The sequence below is a fragment of the Tauraco erythrolophus genome, chromosome 2, assembly GCF_009769465.1.
Source record: "Tauraco erythrolophus isolate bTauEry1 chromosome 2, bTauEry1.pri, whole genome shotgun sequence".
Taxonomy (NCBI): Eukaryota; Metazoa; Chordata; class Aves; order Musophagiformes; family Musophagidae; genus Tauraco; species Tauraco erythrolophus.
Window position 1 is genome coordinate 73328852 of NC_141466.1, and position 13211 is coordinate 73342062.

Sequence of the window (13211 nt, forward strand, 5' to 3'; positions counted from 1 at the left end):
ACACCTGTAATATCTTCAGATACAATTCTGTTTCAGAACAGCCAAACAAGCACCTACAGTGGTTTAATCATCTCTCATCTTTCTTGCTTGTAGTCCAGTTCCTGAAGTACGGCACCTGGTCCACACATCTGACTTGCCAGCAATGACTAACTCGAACAACTTCTTGGTTAACTTTAAATACTTCTCCTATTTATAAATATTAACCATGTGACAAAGTTCAGTATAAAAAGACTACTCTGCTGCCTGCCATAGTGGTACTGTTACTGTGGCTCAGGCCAACAAGAAAACCTTGAACCCCGGGTGAGTGGGAGCCTTGTGTCCATACGGCTGAAGACCAGCCCACCCTCGAGGCGTCTGCCTGTGCACCTGCTGTGAGGCACAGCACTTTGCCTGCACCTGTTTGCGCTCCCTGGGTGACCTCACAGCCTGGGACAAAAAGCCGTGGTAGGTGGTTGTTCCAGCCGAGGCCAGAGTAATTCAGGCTTTGTCTGTCACAGTCCATCAGAGCACCATTTTCTACAGTGTAAGGCTGGGAACTCTATACTCCCACATAACAAAACTGATCACCACCAAGACTGAATCCTTCCTACATATGCAGGAATATTTTGTTTCATTTTACTTAAAAAAGTAAGACTGTAACCACCAAATGGTGTAAAAATCTGGTGTAACTCACCAAAGGTTTCACGGCAAGCTAAATTTGGAACCCTAACTTCACATTTACATTTTTAAACATTCACCTGATTTTCAGAGATGATGTGCACTTAAATCTGTATGTGAACACACCGACATCTAACTTTGACACAGCAAGAGCGGAAGATGAAACAAAGATGTGTCAGCTGCAAGCACACCATGAGTGCCACATGTTCCGCACGAGGAAGAGTTCCTACTGTGCTTTGTGTTTCCCTTCATACGGTGCAGACTGTAAATACTGTGGGTAAGCTTTCCAGAAGCTTCTATAAAATGGATATATGCACATACATCCACAGTTCAACAATAGTAAGTTCTAGGGTATTGTGTACCTTGCGGTAGGTAGCTCAAGTCAATGCTAGACAACTACTGTAAGACAAGATGAATAATTTCAAAGCTGTATTATAAGATGTTTAATAGGTCCCAGTTTTGAAAAAAATTAATGAGACAAAAGAACAATAGTGGAATTTCTTAGGAAGGGCCTCTAAGAAAATATAATTTTCAAATAGATGGCTTTCAAAAAAAGCTAATCAGATGGTAGAATAAACCATGAATTAAAACCTTTCCAGTTCTCTAGTAGACTTCGTTTGGGTCTCATTTTCTTACCCATTAAATGCTACAGGTGTTTAAAAAATGGTTTTCACGTATTTGTTCATTTTGGATTTACGTTTGCTTGCTTTTCTGTATCAAGATGAGAGATATTTAGAACAAATTAATTCTCAAAGTTGGGAAAGGTGAAATCCTTCATCATTTTCAGACAATTTGTTGGTTAAATTTCTTCACTGTGAATAAGAAAGACTAAAGTATCTGGTGACAAGGTAAGGAAAGGAGAAGGGAAATGCAAGACCTTGGCATTCGCTACAGTGTGCGAGAGTGGCATGGGACAGCTCCAGAGGTCGCTCTAACTTGTGTGTAACTTTTCAATTTGCATCTCAGAGACAGCAGAACTGCTAGGTGGTGTGAAAAATGCCATTTTAGTTATGTTCTTGAACATGCTGGAACCAGACTATCATGACAAAAATTACATGTAATTTTGGATAAAAATTTTATTTCTTTTTTTTACATGTCAGCCATTCTTATTTCTATTCTAGTTAATACAGAAATGCAAGAACTTTTTGTTGGAGAAGAAAATTTATTGAGGAGAGTTAGGCAATGCATACTAAAACGAAGTAAGAAAACTTTATTAACCTAGTGCATTCATTTTTCTTTAAATCATTTGAAGAAAAAAATGCTACTTAAATAAAACACAACCTTTCAGAAGACTGGGAAAAGAGAGCCAGAGGACATAACAGATTCTAAACAAAGACTAGAGACTGTGTATTACAGGGCTGCTCTACATGCTGTAGTGAAAAGATCTACTTAGAAAGTATGATTATTTCGGGAGAGTCAGAAGATAAGACCAATGTGTTTAACTAGCTTTAATTTGCTCATTTGCTTTCACTCTGCGAATTTCCTAGCATAGGCCCAGACAAGTATAGTGCTTGCCATTTTCTTCAGGCATTTTATACAATCTATTCCACCATACTCTCAGAATCTTGAAGCAATCTGTATTAGGGCTGCCTGCTCATAAATACTTACACGGGGAACAGGATTTGAGAGAAAAAAAAAACATCCCCCAGAAGGCTCTGAGCTTAAAAGCAGTAGAAAAATCCATGAAACTAGAACCAGACAATCTTCTACCACCTGCTTTTCTAAAGGCCACTGAAGAAGAAACTGAGACACATAAAGCGTTTGAAATTCTGGATCCAATGAAGTCAACAGCAATATCCCACTGGTAAACAAGTGAGCCATGTATCGCATACTGGTTCAGTACTAAGACTGAAGCAGTGTTATTTTAAAGTCTCTAGAAATAATATGAAAGGTAACGTAATAATTTTCATCAAGAAAACTGTATTTACTACAGAGAGCAGAAAGCAAATGATACTGTAGCTAGGACTTTCCAAACTGGGATACTATTGTGCAATAAACCCTTTTAACTACTGAGATACTTAAAAGTAATCAATAATTATCTCTGTCCTAAGTAGACATTCCTCAACAGCGACGTTTCAGATTGGTGGTTCACACAATTCAGTAATCAGCTCTTTTGATTTCTCTGACGGTTCTGCCCCAAACAACATCACTCCCAACTTCTCACTAGCTGCCTGTGTCTGTATTACAGTGATGCAATACATACGATGTATTGCATATTAGACAAAATACAAATGCATTAATCAGAGTATCTTCTAATCAGCATTCAGAGTGGAACCCTGAACAAGGTCAGTATTTGGACTAGGAGACAGCACAAATGAGGAACAAAAAAAATCTTGGATTTTACACCAACACCTCAGTTCAGCACATTCTTTGCAAGTGCTATAGTTTTTTATTATGCTTTTACCTGGGTTCTGCAGGATCTACTACTTGAAAATATCCAAATAGGTATATTAACATTTGTATAAAGTTATTTCTCCAAGAACCTTGTGATCTTACAAATATTTACACCTTCCTGTTTGGTTCGTTTTTGGGGTTTTTTTGGGTTGTTTGTTTGTGTTTAATTAAGGTACAAGCAACATCAAGAAAAATGGTCAGGTCTATTTGAAATCTTTGGATGCTTGCTTGTTAATTAGTGAACATTTAATCAGAATATCTACATTATCTTTCTTTTAAATCTAAAAAAAAAGATATTTATTCATGCTTTGTAACTGAGGTTTTATCTGATTTCAAATTAGGCTAACAAGCTATTGCCTCTGAAACAACAATATCTATCCATTGCTTTACATATAGATCCAATCCCTACAGCATTTTTGGTGTCTGCTAGAATTTGCCATTTCATGTTAATTTCCTGTTTTCCACAGTGGTTCTGATCATGCAATGAGTATTGCAGGTGTAAAGCACGCATAAACTGCACACACGGAAACTGCAGACAGTATGCACATAAAATTTAAAGACTGTATTTCAATATTTTGTATAAATAACATATTTATCCTAATCACTTCAGGGGTTTACATTATAATAAAAACAATGGGTACCTCACTCGTTTTATCAATTCACAGAACTATGGCCCATCAAATTCATATTTTTAATATGGTGAATTTTTTAATCAACATGAAATTTGAGAACATGCCACTACTTTGCTTTTATTAAATAATAAAATTCCAAACTAATCAGCAAGCGCTTCAATTTGTTTTCAATATTTTACTTTTAAACACAGAGAGCTTGAAGGTTCTCAATAGTGAATTACCTGTATTGGTATTCACAAGAAATCCACGAGTATCAAGAGGAAGACTCATGATTCTCCTGTATTTAAATAACTCAATTATGCAACCGAATTACATAATTCAAAGGTATTTCTACTTTGTGGTAAGAGGAGTTCTGTGATGACACCACTTCACAAAGCAATGTATTGCAAGCATGTGAAAATAAATGAAAAATGAACTGGACAGACTAGTATAACATCCAGTAAAATTTTTAAAGTTGAGTGTCCATTTAATATTTATGTATTTACAGTGCTGAAATGAGAAAGATTTTCTTGAAGAAAATCACTGAACTCCAAGTTACATTTGAAATTCAGATAAAAATTTATTGATTTTGTCCACATTTTTGTCTAAAGTTTGAAATATATGCTTCTTTTTCAGAAGGAAAAACTTAAGGCACACTTAAAACTGCATTTCACTGCATTGCTGAATGAGATCTGATTACCTCAGAAACAGTGTAACCAAAGTAATTTTTTTCCCTTGATCAACTAAAGTGACAGTGATAGAGCTTCCTTTGACTACATGAAGGCAGACAGATTTTTTGGAAAGAACTTTAAACACTAAGATTATTTCTACTTAATTCCTGCTGTTTTCAAGAAAAAGCTTAATTTCTCATTTTCCCATATGTAATTATCTCTCATTTTAGTGTGGAAGTGACATTCAGATACAACGTCCCTGCATCTACAGCCTATGTGAATCCCACCAATCTACATCCGAGTTAACAATTCTATATCCAGTTAATACTCCTCACCTATTAAGGATTTTTTACACTGGCTTGCACACAATTACAATGCTCCAACACAGTTATAATGCTCCAGTATACAAATCAATATGGCTGTGAAGTTTACTCTAGTTTTAGAAACACGTCAAGTCATTTACCTTAAAGAATCTCACATTTTTCTGTGTTTCAACAGAAAGCTTGTACATGCTAATGTGAACACACATCCATTGCAATGGATATGCATAGAGAAAATCATTCAAGAGGAAAATTGCAACATTAAAGCATTAAATCAGGAAGGAAAAAATGTTCAACTAATCTATCTACAGGTTAAAATACTCTCTGACCAGATTTATTTTGTTTTTTGTAAAACACAAAACAGTCCCTTTTCTGAGGGCCTTAGTATGATTTCACATGATAGGAAGAAGAGAAAATTTAAAATTAGCATTAGTGAGTTAACTTTAAAAAAAAAATGACAAATTACAGAATAAGATTAGTAAACAGTGACATCACTAATATAATTGTTACTACGCAAGTGTCAAAATGTGCATTTTAAACTTCTTAAAAAGAGAAAATACATTCGTCTTCAACTGCACAACACATCTTAACAACCTCTTGATTTTTAAGAGTACAGAGACCACTAGTCCTTCCCCTCTTCTAATCTTTGGTAACAGAGTATCTAAAAGATACTAAGAGTAGGATATTCAATGAGAGTACTCTTCATCAAGTTTGTGCAAGAATTATGGCAAATACAATTTTACAGCTTACCAACTTGAACAAAAACCCTATGTACAGACTATTAACAGACTTTCATACCATCCCATCACTGACAAGAATCACTTTTCAGATCCTATACACCTTGACTGGAACTTATTACTCTTCTTAAAGACATGCGAATTTTCTTTTTAGTAGCTTTTCTTGGACTATGAAGTATCATGTACATACGTTAATGAAATTCAAAATGTTTACTGAGTAGCCAAAGAACTTGTACAGACTAGGTGGAGCGAATAACATGACTGAAACGACCCTTCAAGAAGAAACATAAGACTAGTTAAAACTAACAAGCCTTGTGATACAATATTCTCTTGCCACTGCAAACTTTCTGCTGATGTGAATGAATATAGTAAAGCAACATGGCGGAAAGATGCTTTCATCATTCTTGTTCAAATAACAGCTTCAAATAAAAAATATCCTGCCTTTTTGCCTTTTAAAGCAATCTCTCATCTACTCAAGCTGATGGCTTCACAGTACACGCTTACCTGTGAAAGCTTAGTACTTGAAAGGAAAACGTGACTAATGTAAAATTAAGAGTCAGCAATAGCTGGCGACAGGGAAAGAAAGATCCTTTTATTACCTGAATTAGTAACAACAAAAAATTGTTCCAGTTACTCTTGTTGACTTCTGATACTCAGAGTAAGTTTTAAAACAACATCTCTTCAGCTCCCATTATCAAGAGACCCTTATTACTATGTTATTTTAAAATACATTACTAAAAATACAAAGAATGACATTTGGGGTCCATTTTCAAATCAAATGACCCAAAGACCTGAGTTAGGGGAACATGAATCATGAAAACAAGTACTTAAAGCATTGACCGGCACAACGTATCCTTGCATGTGTTCAAACTGCTGGCACTGTATTTTGAGAGAATTCTACAATAAACGGGCTTATTTTATAAATACCTTCTATAGACAGTTTTATTTGATAATTTTCCAACTGTGCTTAAGTAATGCCTGTGCATGCCACACTACAGATTTGATTACAGTATTCCCATCTTGCCTTATTCAGGGTAAAAGTACCTTAACTTCATAATAAAGCCATTTAGACCACTGAAATGGCTTGAAAAAATGGTCTAGTACTCTACTGAAGCAAAGGAATCTAACAGAATCTATTCCCTTGAGTTTGTAATAACAACGTGAAGCACTAGATATAAAATGAAAGTGTACCAATATTTCACAGAAAAAGGCTTCAGTAAAGAAAATATACCCTTATAGCAAATGAAGGCTATCTTTCATCCTTGTAATCTTTATGGATGCAGCATTCTGCTCAAACACAGTACAGTGAAATATCAGAATCACGGGCTGTTTAAAAAGGTAATAAATACATCAAACAACTTATTAATGCGTAAGGTTTTCAAGTAAATGTGCACGCCTAAATATATTGTGTTGCCTGCAAAGCTACCTGAAATATTTTTTCAGTATGAATGTTACTTATGTAAATAGCAGATCAGCTTCTTCAGTTGCTAGAACCGACACCTTTCATCGCTAGAGCAAGCTTTAAACTGGCATAAGCCAGAGCTGCTCCCCAAATGCCTGGCCTCCATCTTCTTTCTGTCCCATTCTCACTCTTTCCTTTGCATCAGCAAAAATGACACGTCACTACCGTGAACAACATGAAAGAACCGGTCTGGATCTCAGAACAGCTCCTTTCAGTGCACATCTTGGCTTACAAACTCAAACTCTGAAAGATTTAAAAATTCCTATTGGCAAGATAAAGAAACCATACTGTTCTGGTAGTATTGAGTCCCATCTGAGTTTCTGAATACAGCTGTTTTGGTAATATTTGTCTGCATGCTACATGATAAAAGAAGAAATGGAACAGTTCTAGCTGTAAACATGATTCAACTGAAGACTGTACAACAAACTTTTATTCTACAAAAAGATAAAATGGTTGTTAGAAATTGATGGTATAATACATATGTACAGTAGCCAATTTATTAGTGCTTGAAAGATATTAACAAATATGAAAAATAATTAAATAATACATTGCTTTATACCACTACCAACCAAATTGTTCAAGATCTCACACCTGGTAATTTACCTAAACCATCATGCTATGAACAATTTAGCATACTGCCAGTCCTAGTTTAGAAAAAGAACAGATTAACTTTCAGTTTTAAACAGGCATTTAACAAAATGTTTGAGAAGCAAAGCTACTGCCAATATGTGTTTAGTTCTGAGTATTTATGTGGTCTATGACTGAAGCCTTTTCAAATTGCACATATTAAAATGAAATAAAGAAAATCCCTTAAGTTCATGAAGTACCCTTATAGCTATTTTGTGCATTTGGACTTTCACACAACCTTATCCGCTTGACCAGAATACTACTAGTAGGTCGTGCAGCAGCATCAGTCAAGTTCTTTGAGCCAGAGTCTGCCATGGAGGTACTTTTTACCTTAAACATCGTTCAACTCAACTCCTGGAACTCGTTTTGGTAATAAACACATCGGCAAGGCCTATTACAAAGCAACAGTTATTTAATGCATACCTCACTACATCCTAATGACTAGTACTTGGCACGGTAGGTAAAGAATCATTTGTTCGAGTCCACTCTTTCAAAGGGCTACCTTCATTAAGCTGACAGGTTGTTTACTATCCAGAATAAAAGTCTCTGTCATTGAAAAGCTGAACCATAACACGGTATGAAAAAATATCCCACCTCCCAGAGGGAGAGGGCAACACACACATGCGTAACTTGCTTCTACATTCCAAGGCATAGTTATGCTTTACACTTACGTGACATTCTCACACTTTGATCCCTTTGGGGAAAACTTGCATGTTAACGCTTTAATTTTATAGATCAAAATTCTAATCTGAGCTAAAAATGTTTCTTCTACAAAAGGGGCATTCATGTAACAGAATCTACCCTTGGATCCTGTTACGCAAGAGAAAAACAACTTTCTCAAAAGTGAGGGAAAGGATGCTTTCAGACCCAGAATTTTGACAAAAGTTATGTTGAGAGAAGTTGGTGAAACGCACTTGAGCGGAACAAACTGAAAATCTGACATTACCCTATAGCCAAATCTTTCACCACCAATGCAAAGGATACACAAGCAGCAAAGTAGGTGAAACAGGAGAGAATAATGCTACTAATTTACCTGAGCAGCCAATTCATTTCAACAATTGGACAAGAGGTTCTGCTTCAATATTAAGCCATCTAAACACAAAGCCCCCCTTATTTCTGTAAAAAACACGTAGGGTTTTTTAGACCAACAACAGCTTTTTACTTTTCGTGCAACATTTCTGGACTTTGAGTCACTAAAACCAAATAATCACAAAGTACTTGAACACTACTACTATCTATCCAGACTACCAAATATATTACAAAATAAGACAATGCAAGTATTTGCTTAAGTTTTGGCTTTGTGCATATCTGCATTTTAAAAAGTAAGCTAAAATCCTACTGTATATTCTTACAGTACATTATGTTCCACCTTCTAGAAGTAGTAAGAACATTGTAACAATGAGCATGAGAAGGTAAATATAAGCTTGACAGTATTGCAGTGAAATAAGTTTTGTTATCTTACTACCTAAAGAAGGTGAAAGGCAAATTTTTACAACCTAGTTTCATTTCAGTTTTATTCAACTGTCTACAATATTCTGTGAGTGCATGCACATACACAGGCACACACAGAAAAAGTGGCATCTGCAAACAGCTTACATAAATATTCACATACATATGTTATTTACATAAACTGACTGTATGATTTTTGATGTAAAAATCCATATGCTTCTTGCACATATAACTGTTGCATTGGTCTTACAAAAGTAATGTAAACCTTTTGCAACGACTAGCTAAGCATATATCGTAGCTGATTCCAAGTTTTTAGAGCTTGTAGGTTTTTTAAAAAAATACAATACCTAGAACACTGTTATCAAACAAATATGCTTTATTGGCATCTAAAAACAAAATGCACCCAACATTAAAATGTACTTTTTCATTTTTTTTAAACCCACTGCAGTACGAGGAACAAATCACAAACACTTACTTTAGAGAAAACAGAGACTATAGTGTAGATTTTACAAAATCACTTTTAATCTCTGTGTTATGCTCCTTAAATAACATGGGCCATTTCTTTTTCTGCCAAATTGTAGGAACATAAAATATCACAGCTTTGTCTATACTTTAAAATTCTGCAGCAGCCTAAAAACACGGACAAGATACACCAGCACCTGTTTTCAAGTATAACAATTTCGATCGCCAACCTAAGGGTAGTATCTAAAAAATTCCATTTTCTTCCATAGGAAGTCTTTGTTTGACAAGCTGTTATTTTATCTTTGTGAAATTAAAAGCGAGTGGGGGCAAGTTTATGCTTTACCAGAGAAATTAAAAAAAAAAAAAGTTTACCTACCATGTTCAAATTAAGAACAGTGTTCTATACAAGTCAGTTGTACAGTTATTTAAGTGAAAGATGAACATGAACATCAGATTAACTTAATTCTGGCAGACAAAAGTGAACTGCTACGGTCCAGTCAGCCATTTATCTATTACAGAGAGATGACAACTTTACAAAAGGTATCTTTTACCTACTGAGTGATGATTATGTCCCCTCAGTTTCTGTGCTTTCTACCACTGGTTCACTTTCTATATCAGCTTCTGTGTCACTCTTCTCTTTGTTTATCTCGACGGAAGATGTCAGTTTTTCATAAAGTTCCGGATCGTCCTGCACTTGTGCAGTTGGTGGCTGACTTTCTGTCTCTGTATTTTCACCGTTTACCTGGGGCATATTATCAGCTTTGCGTTGGGAAGTGGCCCCATCAAAATATTCAAAAACCCGTGGATGTGGAGGAGGGATCCAGTTGTTTGACATTCTGTCTCTTCCAAACCTGTTCCCATTAATTTCTCTGCAAAATTAAAATCTCTGTCATCCCTATCCCTCTGTCTTTCCCAGGGTCTTCTGCGGTCATCAAAATCTCTGTGAGCATCTTGTTCAAATCCTCTGTTCCAATTGGGACCACTTCTACTATCAAACCTATAGTTTACGTGCCGAAACCTCTCTCTGTCTTCATGGAAGCCTTTAGGGCCACCATAAATAGGGAAGGCATGGTGCTCTCTTTCATCATAATCTCCTCTCTGTCCCCAGTGCTTGTCTGAATTGAAACCAAAATGCTCTCTTCGACCAAGGTTATCTACACCTGGTCTTCCGAAATTTTCTCTCATGTCTACATGTGGTCTGGCAAAGTGTTCTCTTCCATCTACTGGAGGCCTTCCCATACCCTCTCTTGAATCAACTGGTGGTCGTCCAACAGAATCTCTGACTTCCACTGGAGACGGTCTGTTAAGATTATCTCGGTTTTCCACTGGAGGAAAGCGATAATCTCTGTCTCCTTCCTGCTGAATGTTATCGCCTCCAAGTGGTAGTCTTTTCTCTGGATTAGAAATGCTATCGATATTTTGCCTTCCTGGTGTTCCAAAAGGTCTTTCTGTTTGATTAAAAATATCTGCTGGAGGAAAAGGACCTCGAGGCGGTGGGTGAAGAGATGGATCAAGGATTGCTGGAGGAGGAATACTACGCTGCGGTGGCATTCCTGGCTGCATTAATGGAAACCTTGGTCCAGGCGAATGGGGCATTAGGCCTGGACGGATATCTATGAGAGGCATTCCCGGCATCCTTTGACTACTAATATTTAAATGAGGCATGTTTTGAACCCCAGCTGGATGCTGCATTGCCAGAAGTCCAGAACTACTTGAAATATTTGGTGGTGGCACTCCCATAAGTCCAGAACTACTTGAAACATTGGGTGGTGGCATTATGAGAAGTCCAGAGTTGCTCGAGACGCTTGGTGGCTGTACTCCTGCCAGAACTCCTGAGCTGCTTGAGACATTGGGTGGCTGCATTCCTGTCAGAAGGCCAGGGCTGCTTGAGACATTGGGTGGATGCACTCCAGCTAGAAGCCCTGAGCTACTGGAGACATTTGGTGGTTGCACTCCAGCCATAAGTCCAGAGCTACTTGAGACGCTGGTTGGCTGAACTCCACCAGCAAGAGAAGAGCTACTAGAGACAGTAGGTAGCTGCACTCCTCCTGCAAGACCAGAGCTGCTTGAAACAGTTGGCGGTTGCACTCCGCCGACAAGTCCAGAGCTGCTTGAAACACTGGGTGGCTGTACTCCTCCTGCAAGTCCAGAGCTACTTGAGACACTGGGTGGTTGCCCTTCTCCAGTAAGCCCAGAGCTGCTTGAGACGCTGGGTGGCTGCACTCCTCCAACAAGTCCAGAGCTACTTGACACATCACTTTGCACTAAAATGCAGCAACAAGAAGAACAGTTAACAGAACACGCCAGTGTAACACATAGCATTCAAATCAAAATGCAGCTTAAGCCATATTCAGTTAATCCATTCAGTGATGATACTGCTGTCAAGGTTTGTCTCATGGTGATAAACAGACAGTATGTCACAGAAATGAACATCTCTAGATAGAAAAGAATGTACAGCAGCTTAACACTGCAAACCCTATAGCCACCACTCGGTTTATGCAAGGGAAGCATTAAAATCTTTGATGTAATTCTAAAAGTGTTACACTATCCTACCCTCTTCTGCTCCTTTCCATTGCCATTTGTGCAGCAAGAAAACACTTTTAAGAAGTTTTGGAAAGGGCTCCCAGTCTCAGACTTCTGAAGTCTACAAAGAAAACATCCCTGATCATAAGCTGCTAGAAATCAATGATCAGATGGTGACAAAGATGGTTCCCACCACTCCTCCAACTTGAACTGCAAATGACAGTCAGCCTAAAACTTCCTACACCACAGCTATAAGTACAATGGACCATGATCTGCAAAAAAAAAATCTCAGAAGTATGATGTTTCCTGCATGCAATCGTATCAGACAATAAAGACGGTTCTTACCAGATCTATTGTTTTCACTGGAAGAAATCTGAAGGTCTGCAAGATGTGATCCCTTTTCATCTGATTCTGGTTTGTTGATTGGCAGAGGATTAAAAACGCTTCCAGCAGATAATGTCGGAGTAGCTAGATTGCTAGTAACTGTGCCAACAGGCAGAACAAGGCTAGTAAAAGGAACATCCTTCATCGTCTCTTGTGCAATTGGTAACGGAGGCTGTACTAAAGCTGTAGAGAAATAACAGAAGTGTATCACAGTAATCATATATTCAAGTCTTTCAGATTTGTTTGGCAGAGGTCAGCCTGATAAATCAAAATAAGTGAAATTAATTACCCTAAGTGTTACACTTTTTGATAGTAATTTCTTACCCTCAAATCAGCACTGTAAAATTTTTTTGTAGAGACCATGAACTGCAGGCAACCTAAGTAAGCAGTACTCTTTAACAGATGTTTTTAAACATTAAATAAATACAGTTAAAAAGCTAAATAAAAATACATTATTATAAATTATTCAGTGACTAATACCAAATAGCTCAAGTAACAGATACATTTGTTACAGACATGTTCAAAACTGAACTATGCACACAAAGAATAAATTATTTATTTGCTTTTTTTTTTTCAGTAACTCCATGGTAAGAATAATTTTCAAGTCAACTTGAAAAGCTCTGTAAATCTTTTTCTCAATACCTGCTTAAACCAGCTAAACAGTAACTTCTGTGTTGCTATTTTCCATTACACAGGATTAACTTGCTTTTCATTAAATAACAAGTAGTATATCAAATAAGTTTTTCATAACACATAACTCAGAAGAATCAAACTTACGTGTTGGAACAACTGGTGGGACAACAGGTGGTGGGACAACAGGTGGTGGGACCACAGGTGGAACTGGGGGAGGCATATAACCTATATGGAAAAAAAAAGACAAATTATTACAAGGGAAGTAAATAAAATTTTGCAGT

At 37.0% G+C, this 13211-nt stretch overlaps 1 protein-coding gene across 1 annotated transcript in view; it reads right to left on the reverse strand.

Annotated features, from left to right (window-relative positions):
• Nucleotides 1–5810: 5810 nt before the first annotated feature.
• SCAF8 (SR-related CTD associated factor 8) overlaps nt 5811–13211 on the reverse strand; it is a 64389-nt gene continuing 56988 nt past the window's right edge. The window contains 4 exon segments of the mRNA XM_086631471.1: nt 5811–10269; nt 10272–11654; nt 12259–12480; nt 13075–13155. Coding sequence (XP_086487597.1) covers nt 9956–10269; nt 10272–11654; nt 12259–12480; nt 13075–13155 — 2000 coding nt within the window. The 3' untranslated portion in view covers nt 5811–9955.